Below are 19,206 nucleotides of genomic sequence, written 5' to 3'. Positions count from 1 at the left end.
TAAAAACTATCGATCCACTCGAGACTATCTCTCTGAACAAGTATCAAAGCTCGAGTTCCTTGCATATGAGTAATGACCAAAATCTATGCTAAAGAGGCAATAGAATAATGGCTATAAAATTCTACCTATCTAGACGTCTCAAGATTAGTAGAATAATTAAACAATTCATAAACAAGAATCACACATAAATTAAACCATAAAAGTCATCAAAGTATCCAACAATTCACCCTACAACATATTCGGAGCAACAAAGAAGATCTAGCCAAACATACTAAAATGAATTACACCAAAAGAACCGTGAACCGTGAACTCCCTGGTGTTCTCCAACTCTAGATGATGGATGATCTCTGGAGTGAAGGTTTGGATCGTTCCTTCCTCTTCTCTTTTCTTTCTTCTTTCTCCAATTTCTTGTCTCTGTTTCTTTCTCTCTTGATTTTTTCTACTCTGAACCTCTGCCCCCTTTTTCCATTCGTTCCCCTCTCTTTTCTTCTTCAAACAAAACTGCTCCAGTAACTGCCAATTTGCAGTTAGATGCGAATTTCACCCGACCGGGTGTTTGTTCTGGACTCCTCATGCCTTACTAATTTCACCCGACCGGGTGTTGTGTTGGAGCGAAATCACCCGACCGGGTGTTAGTTCTGGAATCCTCACAGAGCATTGATCATGCACTTCCGGCGAACTTCCAGCTTTTTACATCCTAAACTTCGATGAAAACACGATTTGATGAGTCGTAATTTACATACAAATGTATAGTCTATGGAGAAAAATATAGGAAATATGCTTCGCATCAGCAAGTGAGATCTCGCTAGAATCCTTATAAAATTATCTTTAATTTGATATATTTTGTGTGAAAAAATAATTTAAATTGAGATAGTTATATACATTTAAACTTTTGAGATATTATTAAAAAGTTAGTTATAACTACTTTATTGTTAATTGACATAAATACCCTTATTGATATTTTTTGTTGGATACATTGATATTCGAAAATGATATATATTGGTCCTTGATTTGAAGATCTAATATTCATCATTTAGTTGTATTTAGCAATTTAAATATGAGTAAACAATATAACACACCCCTTTACTATATTTAATTTTGTTGATCTTAGTTTGTATAACAATAATTAATAAAATACTAGCATACAAAAAGAAGAAAGTAACCAGACATGCGATTTATTCATTTTTATTAGTCTATAAATCCTGCTTAAAGTTTGAAACATTTGTTGTCATGAATTTTTGGTAGGTTGTTTTTATAGTTAAATAAAGAGTGAATAAAATAAAATCAATAATGTGACATTTTCATTTCGTATAATTTTAAATGAGATGTCCCTAAGTCATAAATGAGATAGAGTCACTTTGTTCCATTTATACTCCATAGGTCTTGCTTAAAGTTGAAACGTTTTTCTTTGGCATGAAATTTTATGTAAAATTGTTTTATGAGTTAAGTACAGAAAAAACAAAATATAATCGAGAATGTGCTGTTTTCATTTTGTATAACTTCAAATAAGATGTTCCAAAAATGAGTTATTTTAAATTAGATGGAGAGAAAAATATTCAGTTGGCATATTTACATTATGTTATATCTCATGACTCACCTCCACCCCTACTATTTTTAGGCGTAAAATATGACAATTATCTACAAAAATCTTGGCAAACCTTAACTTTTCGTTATATGTTAGTAGAAGATATGAAAATACGATAACACATGGTTAGATGGTGCACCATTATTGATTCTCTTTAATTAAAGAAAAAAAACATTAGCAGCCTAGAGAAACCTATTTAATGCAAGAAAATATGTATTTTAAGGTAACTATTAATTGCCTTGAATAAGAAAAGGCAAGGCCTCATGCATGAATTATTCAAAGCTCCATCACACGAAATTATTTACGGCCAATAATCAACATAATTAAAACCCTGGTTGCCATCAGATTGCGGTTTAAAGGTATAGTGAATATAAGTGATAATGAAATTTTATATGTGAAATAAGATAAAGAATTTATGTGATTATGCATATGTAATTCTCAATGTAACTCATCCCTATTAATATTACTATACGAACATAGTTTTTCAAATTAAAACAAAACCATTTTTTGTGACCAGAAAGTAACATTTAGTATTAACAGGAATTCACTTGAATACACACTATAAAACATAATTATGAAATACTAATTTAAAACTAAAAAAATACAAAGTGGAAACAAGTGAAAATTAGTTGAAGCAGCAAATCCATGAGAAGAGTCTTGTATGAGACTGTGTCATACCCAAATAAATCAGCAATAGAATGAATAATCCAAGTCATAAACTATACTAGTACAGAGCTTAAGCAAGCTCTTACTATAACAATATTTAATATTTCCTGCAGTATTTCTGAAGAATTGTAAATAAAAATGGATCTCAATGATTAATATCTATCTCCCATGAAGTTGTTCCAATTGGAACAATAACTGTCAAAAAATGCTCTTCACTGCTAAAGTTAAAGTGCACCTCTTCCATGTTCACATAGCAAACCTTAGGTTCCGAACTCATATAGGCTCCGAAAACACCTTCTCCTCTTCCTCTGATTCGTATTTTGTTGAAGGAAGGGTCGTTGATAGCCTCAACTGCATCAATGGCCCCTCCTGAGTTGTACATGTTTATCAAACCAAGCGGGGCGAACTGGAGATCTTCATTGTACGACTGTAGAGAGTTAAAAGGCTAGTCGTTATGAATGTGAGTTCGTTTGAATGCCACCGACACGAAGATGCTGCTTAGGAGTAGTGAAACTACCTTGATTGGAGATACTGTGAAGACATCACATTGTAAGGTTTTCAGCTTCACAGTAAGCTTTCCATAGAGTGAAACTCGAAAGAGGAAACCTGAAGATTTTAATAAACAGTCAAATCTCGAAAAATTTCATCTCAGAGGAGAAACAGGAATACTCAAATGCTAAGGAAAACCTGATTTGAAAGAAAAGACTGCAAAGTCTCCTGTCTGTGGCTGCAGATCGATTTCTGTGAGATACTCAATATCTGCTGGAGATATGTCCCCAGTCAGCTCGAGGCCATCTCGTTGAACGGTGTTTTCCAGACCAGGCCAGGCCCCTGCTCCTTGGCAGTTGAACACAGCAAGCACTCCACAAAATTTGTTGTGGTTCCATATCTTCATAAGGCTTTTATGAGTGGGCAAGAAAAAAGGCGTTGAGTTTAAATGTAACGATGATCACGGACTTTTACATTATGACAAATACCTTTTCCCATCCATAACAGGATCGACAAATAAGCAGTCACGGGAAGGCCTTCCAGGATACTTGGCCCTCAACACAGCTCCATCAGGCAGCACAAGCCTTTTTAGTATCTCAAAATCATGCTTTCCAGGTTTGTCACTGGCTCCGGCATAACAATGCAAGGTTAGGCGAAAGGCAACTAATACATACGATTTGCGAATAATTTCATGCAGAGCAGAATCAAGAGAAACCTCAGATTATTGGCATATTATGTTTTTATCATCTTGGAGAATAGAAAGTAGATTTAACTTTTACTGTACGTTTATTGTGCATACTCAAATCGACTTAGCCTGCACATACCTCACATAGACACCACAACCACCAACCGCACGAGCAATTGCATGAAACTCAGCTGAATCATGTAGGCTCTGAAAACAATCAAAATTAACATTAAATTCATGGTTGAGTTCTGTCAAATGTTAAAACTAATCATATTCAGAAAGAGCATCTCATACATAGAACATATCCCAATCTGGGACGAATACTTCACCAAAGAGTAAACTGTTGAAAGCTACAGCAGCTATATGCAGTGTCTGTGTAGTAGGGTTATTGGGGTAATAATCATCCGAAGCACGCGTAATGGCACTCGTATTTGCACTGCCAAGCATAAATAGTTTATCAAGCTATTGTTATTTTTCCATCTGAATATCGTGTTAACAGCACCACCAAACCCGTAGTGCAAGTGACTACATTCAGAAAAACATAAATTATTAAACTACATCCAAGTTACGAGTTTAGTACCTGTAAAGAGAATCGGTACTCTGAGCCATGCAGCATATTATACTATTGTCTCGGAAGTTGTTAGATATGGACTTCTCGAGAGATTGATGAAAAATTCTGGCAAGTGAAACTCGACCTCCAGAACCCGTGGCTACTGTTTCCAGTATGTTTTGCACATCCACCTTGACTCCATCCACATCCTGTGACACGAGATAGCTGTGCAGGTCGTCATAAAATTCAAATATCCTTTCTGGGTCAACCATACCAACACCATACTCCTCCATACGTTCCATAGCTATGTCCCTGCGATGTGCAAGATTTCCTATTGATAGCTGTGGGAACTTTACTGTCGGATTGTATTTCTGAGTTCCGGGACAATTCGGATGAAGTCCACCCCAGTATCCCATTAATGCGTGCCATACATATACATACCTGGAAGAAGAAACAAATACATACTTAATGAGAACAGAAAAGCTAAGCTATCTATGAAAAAAATTACTGAGCTTCCGGAAAGCCTATCATGTACAGATGATGGTGATCAAGAATATTATATTGCACTTGAATCCTTGTGCTTTTACTCAATGTGGTAATGTTATAAATATATAAACAAGAGGAAAGAAGGAAATAAAAACAGCATACTTGAGGCCAAAAGTTTCCTTTATATCTGAAACAAAGTCCTTTAAACTATGCGGCTTGCCGCTTGAATCATAATTTGATGCCTTCCGAAACTTCTCATTTTCTCTTATACTCATCAACCTTGCACCAAACCTGCATTTCAAGTACTGGCCCTGTTATATTACATGTGAATTCTCCAACTTAAATGTCAAAGGGAGGAACAGTGAACTCACTGTGTCCCTTCTCGAAGAGGCTCTCCCTCCTTTTGGAACTCATTGGCTGTATCTTGCCATCCATCATCAATGATCAAAAACCTCGCTGGAGTGCCACCCTCAGACAAGCTGAGGGAAAAAACAGAATAGGCAAGAGACATTAAGAACATCTAAACTGAAAGCTTTGGAAGAAGGCCAAGAAGAATGCTGCCAGTTCAAAATATTCTCGAGATTCATGTTTGGAATTTGGATATGCATCTACAAGTCATGGGAGACACTCAAATTGCTGACGGTAAATACAGAAATAGAATCACTAATGCGCAACTTTCTCCAACTAAAATTGATGAAGAGCTGAAGGTTTGTGATAATACTTAGAAATACGTTGACACCTAGGAGTCAAAATCTTCTGCTCGCAAAACATGTTAAACAATACATACATCAGAGATAAGAGTAAACAGCAATGACATTGAACTTCGGAGCATATTGCCACTCCCTTTTCAACAAAACATTATCAGAACAACAATGATTTTCCAAGTTTATGAATAGAAGTTGAAGAATGAGGATTTGGGGAAAGTGCAACAATCATATCATCAAGACAGCACAAACCTTTTCAGCACATCTCTGATTCCTTGAGGATTTACATCTTGATAAAAAGCATCCCAAGTGCACCAACCAAACCAATCAAGCATCCCAGGCAACTGTAACAAAAAATATATATATTACAGAAGGGTGTGGCCGTGTGGGGTTGATTTCTCTAGATAACAAGTTCTTATTTTCAAGATAGCACGAGACTATTTTGAAGGACATGCCTGCTTAGTCTCCCGAAGAGCAAATGTTCCACTGTACTTTTGCAGAATCCTGTGCATTGTCAAATGTCACCAAAACCATTATCTATGAAACAAAGATTGCCAAAATACCATGTGCTATTGAAATTAGTAAGTGTACTTCTGCGCTTTCATACTATCAATATGAAACAAAATCCTCAACAAAGCCATTCGATCAAATCTAGTCATGGAATTCATAACCTCTTTTGAGGCCCACCTACTTCATAGATTCCTTGATTAATTCGAAGGGGTTGCTTCCATAGTTCACTAAAACTGCTCTGGAAGACCCAGGTCCATTTTTAGCAGAGTCACCTGCAGAATCACCTGCAGAATCACAAGAAACTCACTTCAGAGCACACAAACCACAAGTTAGTAATTTATGCAATATAAGGCAGTGGAAAACAAGAACCACCATTGGTTAAATTGTGTGGAGCAGAGTTCTTGAGGTGTCAAAATTATACCAGCTTTCTGTCCAGGAGAGAAGTTTTTATGCAAGATGACACAAACCAAGATCCATCCAATAGTATTTAGCATGACATTTTAGATATACACTCTTTGGAGATAACGAGCACTTCAAAGGAAATTAACCCTGAACAGACTGAAGATCCCCTACCAGTTTCGACACAAACTTCTAGCTCATTAGCTATGTTCCCCTGCAGGCTGCTCCTGAATTCTCCATCTAATATAGGCAGAAACAGCACATAAGCTGTATTTCCATCAGGTTCTGCAAAATTTGGCTCTTCCCTTGCCTCCAGCAGCAACATCTGCGTTTCAGCAGGAATGTCCTTTCCTGAACTCCCCACTCGCGGTATCATCCACCATATCTTGAACCTAAACAGAGACAGCAATCTCGCTCCTCTGCATTCAGCACATACATCACACCACTTGACAATGTAGGTAGATATCTTATCTCTTGTGTGAAAAAAAATAACATAAGGCATTAAGGATAGCACACTAAGCTAGAAGGGACTGATCAGAGGAGAAAAGTTAAGAGTAAAATCAAACATAATTACAACAAAATTTCAACATCACATTTCGACACTTGCTCTATTACTTTTTTTGCGGTGATGGGTCTAATCATAGAAAGCGCCTTGAATTACAATTTTTTCTCTAAAATGGGACAATTATACTTATAAACATTCCCCTTCCAGTTAAAGTATAAAGCAATGGATGGAGCAGCTGCAATGTCTTCAGATACAAGGCTACTCATAAGAACCAGGTTCTGATTACATATTTACAATTACAATGAGACCTTTCAGAATGTTAAAGTTAAACTGCAGGATCAGATGTACATGCAACAAAAACTCGGTTTTGAAGAAAACCTGTGTACCTACCTCTCTAACCTAAAAGCTGCAGATTGAGCAAGCAAATTATCACTTAAAAGAAGCTTCAAACTTTTGGTCTACCAAAGTTAAAAGTGCATCTTCATTTCACACAGCCTAAGGAGATGGTTTCATGTTTCTTGTAATCATATCATAATGTCAGGATCTTTTAGTAAATAAGATGTAACTTAACAAATAATGCTCCACTTCTGGAACAAAGAATGGATATAGTAAGAAAATGAAAACAACAAAAAAATGTGATTATATAAATATAGAGAGAAAGCAGTAGCTAAATCCAAGAATCAAAACAATGAGTAAACCCCCAAAATGAAAAGAAGAGCTTACTGAATAAGACCGAGCTTGAAGACATGTCTAGAGCTGGTCTGAGAGGAAAGGGCGCCCAAGAAGGCGGCTGAATCAGAGCAAGGCGTGAGCAGGACATTCTCCGGCACGCCCAGAAGCGTGTCCCTGCCGTTGAAGGTCAAGACTCCATTTTTTAGAGTGGGGGGAGCCTTGACGAACATGGACCATCTGGCGCCGCCGCAGCGTGAGGTTCTGCGCAGACGCAGGAAGCCATTTGGCGGCGAAAATGGAGAGAGGTTGTTGAACTTGAATCGCAGAGTCCTGAGAGAAGTGGAAGAAACCGCGGTGGCCATGAATAAAGCATTATTACAAAAACAGATAAACATATATACATGCGTAGTGTGTTGGAGTAAATCCGTGGACCACATAGGAGAGAAGAGGAGACGGAGAAGTAAAGAAGAGCAACAAATCTTTTCCAACTACAACTGATTGGTGTGTTTATCCTAAAAAGTGAAATCTGTCACAATTTAGAGCTGACTCTTAATTCAGGTTCAAATCATTTATTACCATTTTTTATATCATCACTTAACTGAAGGATACACCTGCAATAATTTATCCCATTCCTTAAATAATCATGAGTTCCACTATTTCATTCTTCAGTTTGAAAATAAAATTAATATAAATACATTTCCTCAATAAAACTTCATTAAAACTCAAAAATAACTTTACAAATTCCTAAAATTAAAACTTACATAATTTATATTATAAAATTTTAAAATTACACTATCCTTTAATTAAAATAATGTGAAGAATAAACTTCATTAAAACTCAAAAATAACTTTACAAATTCCTAAAATTAAAACTTACATAATTTATATTATAAAATTTTAAAATTACACTATCCTTTAATTAAAATAATGTGAAGAATGAGATATTTATAGACGATTTTATGATGAATTGAAAGATAAAAAACATAAAAAAGGTAATATTGGGAAAGTGAGAAAATTTTACTATTAATTTTAAATTTTCCAGATTTAAAAAAAAAATAAACGGTAAAAACAACGCCCACTCACAGGGTGGTGAAGGGGCGTGACTGCGTGACCAGGGAACACCACGTCGCTCTGAGTGTCATCCTTTCAAAAAGGGATGAGCTATGCATTACGGGACGCCTAGTGGGACGGGATGGTTGCAACAACATCCCTTAACCATTTCGTCCATGTGGGACGAACCAGCTCTCCATCAAGAGCATCGTTACTAAGACCATCCACAACGGGACTCGCCGGCGTCTCGCGTCTCGTCTCAGCGAGACGAGACCCCGGCGAGACGCGTTGCAGCCTCCATCTCGTCCCGTCTCGTCCCGCGTCTCGTCGCGCGTCTCGACTCGCCGAGCCAGGAGACGAGCTGTCTCGCCACGCGCCTAGGCGACGTGGCGCAGCCCGGCGTCGTGCGTGACGCCCACTCGCCGGCCCGCGAGTGGGCGTCGTCACGTGCTGACGCAATAAATATTTTTTTTAAAAAAAATTCGAATTTAAATAAAAAAAAAATTTTGTAACGGTATTATTACCGTTTTTTTGTTTTTTTTTTTATATTTTTTTTGTTTTTTATTAAATTTTTTACTCTATAAATACTCCTAAACCCATCCTCATTTACACACAACTACACATCTATTCTTCATATCATCTAAATTTTCTCTCAAATTTTCGCTGAAATTTTCATAACCCAACTCAAGATGTCCGGCGACGGCGAGGGCAACTATGGCGGCTCCGGCTCCGGCGGGTGGGATCTCAACTCATTCGGCGATTGGGAGAACATGATCAACACATTGGGCGGTGGAGGTTCGTCAACGCCGGGGACCCAGGGTTCGGCGACGCCGAGGGGGTACCAACCACCCAATTTTGACCTTGATGCATATGTTCGTCCCAACGTCCCGCGGTTTTCGCAGGGATTATCCCAGATCCGGGAGGATTTTCCAGTTGATCCCACGCCGGGAGTAGGCCGAGGCGGTGGAGGTGGGCGAGGCGGTGGAGGTGGCCGAGGCAGTGTACAACCCCAGACGGGCGAGGACGAGGAGGAAGAAGAGGAAGAGGAAGAGGATCTTGGCCGACATCCGTACAACAACCTCGAAACGATGGCGGTGTACAACGCCTGGATCACGGTCTCGTACGATCCCATCGTCGGGAATCAACAAACCCGGAAGTGTTTCTGGGAAAAGGTTGTCGAGGTCTACCACCAAATAAAGCCGAACCGCTCCCGCAAGCGCACAGTTAAAATGATCCGCTGTCACTTTGACCGAGTCGACCGACAGGTCAAAAAATTCTGCGGCATCTACTCGGCGGAAGAGGCGCGCTACCAAAGCGGCGCCACGGCCACCGACATTTTGACGTCCGCTTTGCGCGCCTACTACCAGGACGAGGGACATCAATTCAGATTTGTTGATGTTTGGCGCGCCGTCAAGGACGAGGAACGATGGGCCGGCGGTTTCCGCTCCAGCTCGGGCTCAAACTCGAAGCGCACGAAGCATACGGCGAGTGGCCAATACTCGTCTAGTGCTGGTGCGTCTGGTGGTGACACTGCTGAAGGCATCAGCCAACATGATGCTGAATCCCAGGAGTTTGCGGGTACGGTCGGCGATGCAGGAGGATCCGCGAGTAGGCGCCGTCGGCCGCAAGGGACGAAGGCGGCGAAAGCGGCTAGAGCAAGGAAGGGCCGAGGCGAATCAAGCCAGCCGGCCTCAGGATCGGGCTCGCGAGGAGGCTCGGACACACTTATGGTGGCGTACATGACCGCCACAATGGCGGACACTTCCCGCTTCTCGCACTCCCAATACGCGGCCTGGTGGAACGGAATTGTGCATATGGCAGCACAACTTGGCCTTCCGACTCCCCCTCAACCTCGACCGCCTCCGGAGGATGATTAGCCCTTCCGATTAATTTTTTTTTATTTTGTGTGTTTTTTTATTTTGTGTGTTTTTTTATTTTGTGTGTTTTTTTATTTTGTGTGTTTTTTTATTTTGTGTGTTTTTTTATTTTGTTTTAATTTTAATAAAGTGTGTTTGTTTAAATTGAATTGGGTTTTAAAAAAAAATTATAAATTAAATTGAATGAATAGTAATTAAGAGACGGTATAGAGACGGTTAAGAGACGGAGCGTTGCAGGTTCCGTCTCTTAGTTAAGAGATGGAGGCAAAAAGGACAGTGGGGCCCTCAAATAGTGCCCAAATAGTAGTTAAGAGACGGTTTAAGAGACGGTATAGAGACAGCGTTGTGGATGGCCTAATGCTCTTAGATGATTACCATAAAGTAGTATCGATTGTTTCGGTTTTGAGAATAGAATGCAATTTAATCTTGCAAATTCCTTTTTTACATACATAGGTAATCTATCGAATAATATGGAGTAGTACGATATAATTGAACATTGAACAATCTCTCAAACGTTGCTGCTTAATTTTTTTAAGGGTTGGGTTGGTGAAATTTTATTCATAAAATTGTCCGTAGATATGATAAAATTGGATCATAATCTTCATTTTGAAATGTAGTCTTCTTGTTCATGAAATTTTTTCTCAACGAATACTCCATTCGTCTCATAAAAATTGACTTTTTTTTTCCATTTTGAACCGTCCCTTAAAATTAGATTTATTCTAAATAAGTAAATTGTTAAACCACTCAACAGTAATAATATTATGGACCTCAGAGTTCACTAACACTACTTTCATTATATTTTCTCACTTTCTCTTACTTTATTAATTGCGCCTTAAACCTAGTGTCCTTTCAAGATGTTCTAATTTTATGGGACGAAATAGAATAAATACTCCATACGAAACGAATTATTTTGATTAAACATCATCGAAGCAAGGTCACAAAGCCATGATAGAAATTAAAATGACAATGAAACTAAAAGATGGGTTGGATAAGTTAACATGTGTACTTGCATGTACAAGTATCAACTATCAAGCATCGTCCCGAAGCATGCCCTCCATATTTTTTCTGACAATCTCTCACGCATTTATTATCATCACATAATTCCCCGGTTGTGGAGGGAAGATCTTTGACGCATCTCCCTGCCTTTTTTCCTACATTCCTTCCACAAATCACTGCAAATTTAAATTTATCAGAAAATATATTTAAGAATTTTTTAACTTGAAAAATTATTACATGGACACATAATAAGCATGATAAGCAGAGCTGCGAAAACGGAACGCTTCATTTCTGATTTCATTGCAAAGATTTTGAAATAGAGTAGAGAAAGACGAGTTTTTTTGTGCTATATATACATGACAGTTTACACTGGACAGTAAAGAGACTTCATTACATCCTTGATTTTCGTTAAGAATAAACTTGAAATTTTGTTTTATCTAGCAATGTCAACTTTGACAAAAATATAGTTTAAGAATAATCATTAAATTTTGTTTTATCTAGCAATGTCAATTTTGACAAAAATATACTCAATTCATCACAAAAACAATCTCTTTTATGAACAACACAAGTTTTAATAAGAAATTAGTTAATAAGAAAGAGTGGAAAAAAAGTAGATTAAGTAAGAGAAAGAAAGAGAAAGAAGGAGAAAAAGTAATTAAGAGAGGAGAAAAAGTAAGATTATTGAGTCGGTTCATGGGTGATCCGGGCAAGCAACATTGGGAAGTATTTAAATGAATCCTTCGATATTTAAGATGTACCACGGACACAGTCTTATGTTCAATAGCAAGAATATTAAGCTGACATGTTATGTGGATGTGGACTTGGCGTCTAATGATCTTGATGGGAGAAGAAGGACAACCGGGCATGTATTTACTTATAGTGGTACTGCTATTTCATGCAATGACGGACCTAGAAAATATAGCTAGTGGGGTCCGACCGAAAATTTAATACTCCATCCATCCCTCTATAGTAGAGGCGTTTCTTTTTGGCACGAGATTTATGAAATTGTGTTGAAAGTGAGTTAAGTTAAGAGAGAATAAAGTAGGAAAGGAAAAAGGTAAAGAGATGAAGAGACAGTAAGGTAAGAGTGAAGAAAAGTTGGTGTTTTTTGCCAAATAGGAAATGACTCAGCTACAGTAGGACAACAAAAAAAGGAATACGACTCAGCTACAGAGGGATGGAGGGAGTACTAGTATATAATATTTAAATAATAATTATATAATATATATTAAATAATTATTTTTATCATTTTTTTGTCCTTATTATGTTTGGTTACAATCGAAAACAAAATTTATAAAACTTGAATTAAATCAATTAACTATGCTAATTAATTTTTTTTAATATTTAACATATTTATAGGATCTACAAAGCTAAATTAGTTACACAAAATAAACAAGCACATAGTATTAAATATATTAATTACTAGTTTATAGCATAAAACTAAAAAATAATGAAATAAAAATCATAAATAAAGAAATATTCCTAGATTTACTAAATCGCCGCCCCCTCTCTTCTTCCAATTATTATGCAACTTAGGTCATCCACATCCATGTCTCAATACCGTCTCATCCCTTAACTATTCATGGGCCCCACTACACTTTATACCCCACCTCTTAACTAAGAGAAATCACATGCAACCCTCCATCTCTTAACCATCTCATCCCTTAACTATTCATTCAATTTCATTTTTTTTATTTCTAACAAATTCAATTAATATTTCATTGAAATATTAAATTAATACTAATAATTCATAAAATCATTAAAAACCACGAAAACTACACCATCCGAAAATACGAAAAATACATAATTGAAATCTTAATATTACAGTTTATTGAAAGCTGCATAATCATGGAAAGTGATGCGGTGATCGTCTAACGGTTGCCAAATTTTTCCCAAATGTGCTCCATTAGGGGTACCCGCGGGCGTGGGCGATAGAATTAGGGGTGTCGAAACGAGTACCCGCGGGTACCTGCACCCGACGAGTCGGGTACCCGCACCCGATTTTGGCTGAAAAGTTAGTCCCGATACCCATCCCGCATTTAGTCGGGTATTACCCGATACCCGAGTCGGGTATCCCGCACCCGACACCGCGGGTACCCGACCCGAAACATTTTTTTTTTGAAATCTTCTTTTTTTAAATATTATTTGTATATTTTAGATGCTTTTTTAAAAATACTATTTGATGAATGTAATAGTCTCACTTGAAACTTTTTATTATTATTTAATTTTGTTGAGAATTGAGATCAAGCCATGTAAAATATTAAAAAGATTACATCATGAAGAGCAAGTATTAAAATAAAAAATTATAAAATTATAAAATATCAATATATATCGGGTATTTTCGGGACTATCGGGATTACCCGGTCGGGTATCGGGATACCCGATACCCACAAAACCCAAAATTATTGTACCCGACCCCGCCCCGTTTCCCGATCCGTCGGGTAACGGGTACCCGATACCCGGCGGGTAACGGGTCAGGTTCGGGATTACCCGTTACCCGATACCCGTTTCGACGCCCCTAGATAGAATCACGTATCCTTGCCCGAAACACATTCGCTCTTGCAAAGAAGGATGCACTCAATTGTGAGGCGGACTACTTGCGGTAGAGCCTCCCGGGGTTTCAGGGTCGAACCAATTTTCCGCATTAGGTCCTTCGTCGGCAACAATCATGTTGTGCAAGATTATGCACGTATACATGATGTCGACCATATTCTCCATAAACCACGTACGAGCCGGGGATTTGATAATGTGGAATCGAGCTTGTAGAACCCCGAATGCTCTTTCCACATCCTTGCGAGCGGCCTCTTGCTTCTGCGCAAAAAGAGCATGCTTTTCGTTTATCGGCCTGTTGAACGTCTTCACGAAGGTTGGCCACTTCAGATAGATGTCGTTGGCAAGATAGTACCCCATTTTATATTGGCGGTTATTAGCGGTGAAGTTGATGTCCGGCGCTTTACCATTCAAAACTTCACTGAAGAGGTCGGATTGGTTAAGCACGTTGATGTCGTTGTTCGATCCGGGGACCTCGAAAAACGCATGCCAAATCCATAGCCGGTAGTCGGCAACGACCTCTAGTATAACGGTGGGGTGGGTGCCTTTGTGGCTGCTCGTGTATGATCCCCTCCACGCCACATGACAATTCTTCCATTGCCAATGCATGCAATCGACGCTGCCAATCATCCTAGGGAATCCGTGCACTGTTTCGTGAAATTGGAGCAAAAACTGACAATCTGCGGTGCTTGGCTTCTGGAGAAATTCGTCGGTGAAGGCTGCCCGGACGCCTTTGCAGAAGTTCATCAAACACAGTCTCCCAGTGTTGTCCCCAATGTGCAAGTACTCGTCGAACAAATCCTCCGTTTTTCCAGTAGCAAGCTGACGGATTGCTGCAGTACATTTCTGGAGCGTTGTGAGAATGAGACGGCCAATAGCGTCGAACCCTTCTTGGAAGTACTCTTCCATGGCCGCCAATGTATTTGCGATATGCAGAAATAGCTCCTGCCGCATGCGGAAACGGCGACGGAAGTAGGTATCACCCCATACCGGATTCTCACAAAAGTAATCTCGTACCAACCTTGCGGGCTTCTTCCCGGAAACGATGGATGTATTTCCGGGGTCGCTTTTGACGTGTCGTGGCTTCCTCCTCCTCCCTACGTCGATCCGCTTCTAGCGATTCTTCCATCATTCGATGCATTTGCTCAAATGGATCTATGAATGAATTAAATTTGGGATAAGAATAATGTTTTGAGATGAAGAATGTAGAGTGAGAATAGAGAGTTTTTTTATGGTGGATAATTTGTGGGAATGATTTGATATTTATAGAAGTGATTGGGGGTTTAAAAAATAGAAAACAAATTAAAATATTGGAAAAAATGGCTATAAACGGCTAGTATTTTTGGGGGATTTTTTTCCGATTTTTCAGAATTTTTTAAATTTTTTTTTTAAAAAAATATTTTTTCAACGGATATAAATGGCGCCCACTCGTTGGCCGGCGAGTGGGGGTCACGGCCGCACGAGAGCTCGCCAACATGCTCTCGGTGGAGGGATACGAGACGAGACGGGGTGGCCGCATCGCTGGCTCGATGTTGTCTCGTCTCGCCGAGACGAGAACGAGCTGGCAACGAGTCAGCGCTGCGGATGCCCTTAGCTACTAGTTTACAGTTTTCTTCAAATTCAAAATTCATCGACGGAGCTTCATCTTCACTAAATTTTCACAGTATCTTTAAATTCATTCATCTTCTCTAAATTTCCTTCCTATTATAATCCACGACAATGGTTTCTCTATATTTCTCTACTCTCTTCTCATTTATTCTCTAAGTTTCCATAGAGGCGGAGTCTTCGTACGTGGGGTCGGGTGGCGAAGCTGTCGTGGGTCAGAGGACGGATTATAGAGCTTCCCAAGTAGTACTCACGGACCGATGGTAGGGTTAGCCAACCCCGCCCGACCCCACCTAGTTCCGTCGTTGATTTCATGAACTTCTAAGTTGCAGAAGATCGCATGTTCTGTCTACTATGAAGGCTGAATATGTAGTTGTGGCGGAGGCAAGTAAAGGAATGTTGTAGTTGCAAAGTTTCTTAGATGAACTTGGGAAAGAGAACAAGAATAATATACTATAGCATTTCATTATAGGAAAAATCATGTGGAGTTGAAGTACCTTACATTTGATACTTATTGGAGATAAAAATCCGATAACCTGAGAAGATACTTGATAGTGAGAATCCAGCAGACCTGTTTAATGTGGTGACGTTAGAGAGTTGAATCTATGCATAGCTTTAGTTGGCCTTGAAACTTGAAGTAAATGTTAGGTGATGCTAAGTGGCTGCAGGGAGGAGATCAAAAGGGTATAGTTGTATGATAGTAGTTGTTAGGTGAGAGATTGTTAATATGGTATAGGTGAGAGATTGTTAATATAGAGTCTGAAAAGAAATAATTGAGGCCAATTCCTAATATAGCTTTGATTTATTGTGTAGTATGTTTCCTAGTGTGATTATTATTAGAGTGGTCTATTTTGCTTATAGTTAGAGGTGCTCCCTATGCAGAATTCATCTAAAAATTATATAGTAAAATCTCTGGCTTGACATTGCCCCTAGACGTAGATACACATTGTATCAAATTGGGTATACAATTCCATGTGTTTATTAATTTTTTTTATTTGTGATTATTTGTTTATTTCTAATAGTTAGATGGTCACAATAAGAGAATCAATAAAAATAATCCACGAGGTAAGACTTCTCTTGATGCTAGCCAATGGCAGACACACTATCAACCAGACAATGCATACATAACAACCAACTACCTTCAATAAATAGACTCCACTTGTATAGACATTGAATTGCTCACTTATTTTCATATTCTTCAACTATTCACGCCAAAATTTTATAGTTGAAAATTTTCAACTTAGATTCATCACAAAGTGTTGAAGTTCTCAAAATCACATAGTTGTCCAGCACTGCAGTCATCCTTAGGTGAGGAAGATATTAAAAAGTAGATGGTAATTTATGCAAGTATGAAGTACAAATAGAGCATTCCACAACTCTCATGTCTTGAATCTGCAACTATTTTAGGTATGCCCTTTCTCGATACCAACAATATTCGTATGTGAATCTTAGCCACCTGCAACCATTGAAACCATCCTCATGCCCTCTAGTTCAATAACTTGTGCTTGGCAATGGACATTTTAATGGAAGTCAGAAAGTTGGAGAAGAAAGAAGAAGAAAAAGAGAGAAGAAAAAAGAAGGGGATAGCTACCTTGAAAACTAAACAAATTACTCCATTCGTTTCATGATAGTTGAGTCATTTCATTTTCTGAGTTCGTTTTAAAAAAATATTAATAAATAGTTAAAGTGGAGAGAGAGTAAAATGCATTCATTCTCTCTCTTACTTTATTTTCTCCACACTTTAACTTTTTATCATTTTTTTAAAACGAGTGCAAAAAATGAAATGACTCAACTACCGTGGAATGGAACGGATGGAGTAGTAAGTAATAGCGCAGAATAAAAATGATGCGACGTATTGCAGAGTATCAGTGGCGGCAGATTAAGGGATGGACAAAACTGCCCTCCAAGGACTGGGGGGCGTTTCGTCCAAAAAAAAGCTTGGAAAGGTGAAAAATGACCTCATACGTAAATAATTAAAATGCTACTATTTTTTTTTCTAGGGGCATGTTGTGTGATAACCCCAACCCTAGGGACGACTAAATTTGTAGTTCACTCTAATAAAAATAGTTGAAGGGAAATGATATGCTAAAAATAGTTGAAGGGAAATGATATGATAGTTGAAGGGAAATGATATGCTAAAAATAGTTGAAGGGAAATGATATGCTAAGTCTTACGTGAGCATCTTGTGTAATCATCATCCTCGTTTTGTTTATCCTATTTAATATATTTATTTTAATTCTAATGTATTAAAAAATGTAATTCACATTTTTAATTTTACAGAAATTCTTAAAAATAAAAATTGATATATTATTTTAATAATTTATTTGAAGTTATATAAAAAACGAACATGTAACACATTTAATTGGTTACCTAAAAACCGAATAAGGGATGTCACTGCAAGCTCATTTTTCAAAAAGGGACGAGAAAAAATACTTTCAAAAATTCACTTAACTGAAATAATTAATTAGAAACATTCTAACACCTTGTTGAAAAAATACTTTAGCGCCTAAAAAACGAACAACCCATGAAGAAATTAAGATAATTTAACAACCTAATTCATTGAAACCTTCCAAATACTCCATCCGTCTAATTAAATATGAAACATTATTTTTGCACGTGTTTTGGATAAATGATAAATAAATAGTTAAAGTGGATAAATGATAAAGTAAGAGTGAGAATAATGTTGAGGAGAGTCTTATCTACATTATTCTCTCTCTTACTTTATTGTAGGAGGTTTTATTTTATGTGTTAAGTGGATTGAAAAAAATATTATTTTTTATATTAATGTGAAAAAGAACATTTTCTGAAAACGAAAATATAACATTTTTTGTAGCACAAACTAAAAAGAAAAGTGAATCATCTTTTATAGGATGGAGGGAATAGTAAATTTTTAATTTCTGGTTTGGGATTTCCGTAGATCGATTCACTGCACTCATCATTTTCGACCATCCTAGGAATTAGGTGTAAAATCAAATTATGTCCCAAATACTTCTCGTTTACAGCGAGGAAGAGAGTGAGACTATTGGTTTTTTTATTAGAAAAGAATTTTTAATTTTGTAATTTGTTTGATTTTTAATAATCACGAAAATTACATGTCATATACGAATGCCACGTAGACTAGGGAATGCGTATTTACAATTGCCACATCGGCATTTCATTCCCCGGAAAATTTTTATTCCCATAATCGAAACAATGTGTACTAAATGTTAATTACCTAAATGTTGAGACATTTTCAGGTTAACGCACCAAACATTAGAGACATTTTGGACCGTTTATCCTTTTATTTATGAAGTTGTTTACACATTAAAAAAAAGGAATTTGTGGGTGTAAATAAAATTCATTAATCATCTCGATCTCGAAATACAACCCAAGATAGAAATTGAAAATAGCATGAAGCTAAAAAATGAGATCTAGAAATATAAGGCAAGCCATGACATGACATGACATAAATTGAAAATGGGTAATGTTGTGGGTTGGATAATTTAACATATGTACTGACATGTACAAGTATCAATCATCAAACATCGTCCCGTAGCACGCCCTCCATGTTTTTTCCGACAATCTGTCACACATTTATTGTCGTCGCATAATTCGATCGTGGAGGAAAGATCTTCGTTGCATCTCCCTGCCTTCACTTCTATATCTCTTGCACAAATCACTGCAAATTTTAACTTGTCAGAATTTATATATTGGAATCTTCTTATTTAGCCTGAAATTGAAAAATCATTAATTACATGGACTCATAATAAGCATAATGAGAAGAGCTGCGAAAATGGAACTCTTCATTTCTGATTTGATTGATGTTGGGCTATCTATGTAACGAATGCTTTGAAATTGTGTTTAAAAACCAAAGTCTTTTGTGCTTTATATACAACATG

The 19,206-nt window shown here is 37.7% G+C and overlaps 1 protein-coding gene across 2 annotated transcripts; it reads right to left on the bottom strand.

Annotated features, from left to right (window-relative positions):
- Nucleotides 1-2,231: 2,231 nt before the first annotated feature.
- Nucleotides 2,232-7,750, bottom strand: LOC121785361 (probable galactinol--sucrose galactosyltransferase 2). 2 transcript variants are annotated; one of them, XM_042183753.1, is made up of 14 exons: nucleotides 7,303-7,747; nucleotides 6,249-6,493; nucleotides 5,857-5,959; nucleotides 5,621-5,669; nucleotides 5,418-5,509; nucleotides 4,833-4,940; nucleotides 4,624-4,752; nucleotides 4,006-4,416; nucleotides 3,720-3,861; nucleotides 3,565-3,632; nucleotides 3,229-3,363; nucleotides 2,939-3,150; nucleotides 2,769-2,857; nucleotides 2,232-2,678 (listed from the first exon to the last, which is right to left on the bottom strand). In XM_042183753.1, the coding sequence occupies exons 1-14, from the start codon at nucleotides 7,686-7,688 to the stop codon at nucleotides 2,397-2,399; spliced, it is 2,451 nt and encodes an 816-aa protein (XP_042039687.1). In that variant the 5' UTR covers nucleotides 7,689-7,747; the 3' UTR covers nucleotides 2,232-2,396. The 2 variants fall into 2 exon arrangements, 1 of the variants encoding a protein (XP_042039687.1); XR_006046947.1 differs by lacking the exon at nucleotides 2,232-2,678 and having other exon boundaries at nucleotides 2,939-3,140; nucleotides 7,303-7,750.
- Between the last annotated feature and the right edge of the window lie 11,456 nt (nucleotides 7,751-19,206).

The sequence above is a fragment of the Salvia splendens genome, chromosome 21 (assembly GCF_004379255.2).
Source record: "Salvia splendens isolate huo1 chromosome 21, SspV2, whole genome shotgun sequence".
In the NCBI taxonomy this organism is placed as follows: Eukaryota; Viridiplantae; Streptophyta; class Magnoliopsida; order Lamiales; family Lamiaceae; genus Salvia; species Salvia splendens.
Note: the sequence above shows the minus strand (reverse complement) of the source record. Positions and strands in the feature narration are given on the sequence as shown.

What these genes read in the sequence shown, in the direction of transcription:
- LOC121785361 (XM_042183753.1), bottom strand. Translation starts at nt 7,688, where the DNA reads ATGTGGTCCACGGATTTACTCCAACACACTACGCATGTATATATGTTT. An exon ending in ATCAGAGATGTGCTGAAAAG is followed by an intron (nt 4,941 to 5,417) that starts GTTTGTGCTGTC and finishes TTTTTCCCTCAG; the next exon opens with CTTGTCTGAGGGTGGCACTC. An exon ending in AAGGAAACTTTTGGCCTCAA is followed by an intron (nt 4,417 to 4,623) that starts GTATGCTGTTTT and finishes TTCTTCTTCCAG; the next exon opens with GTATGTATATGTATGGCACG.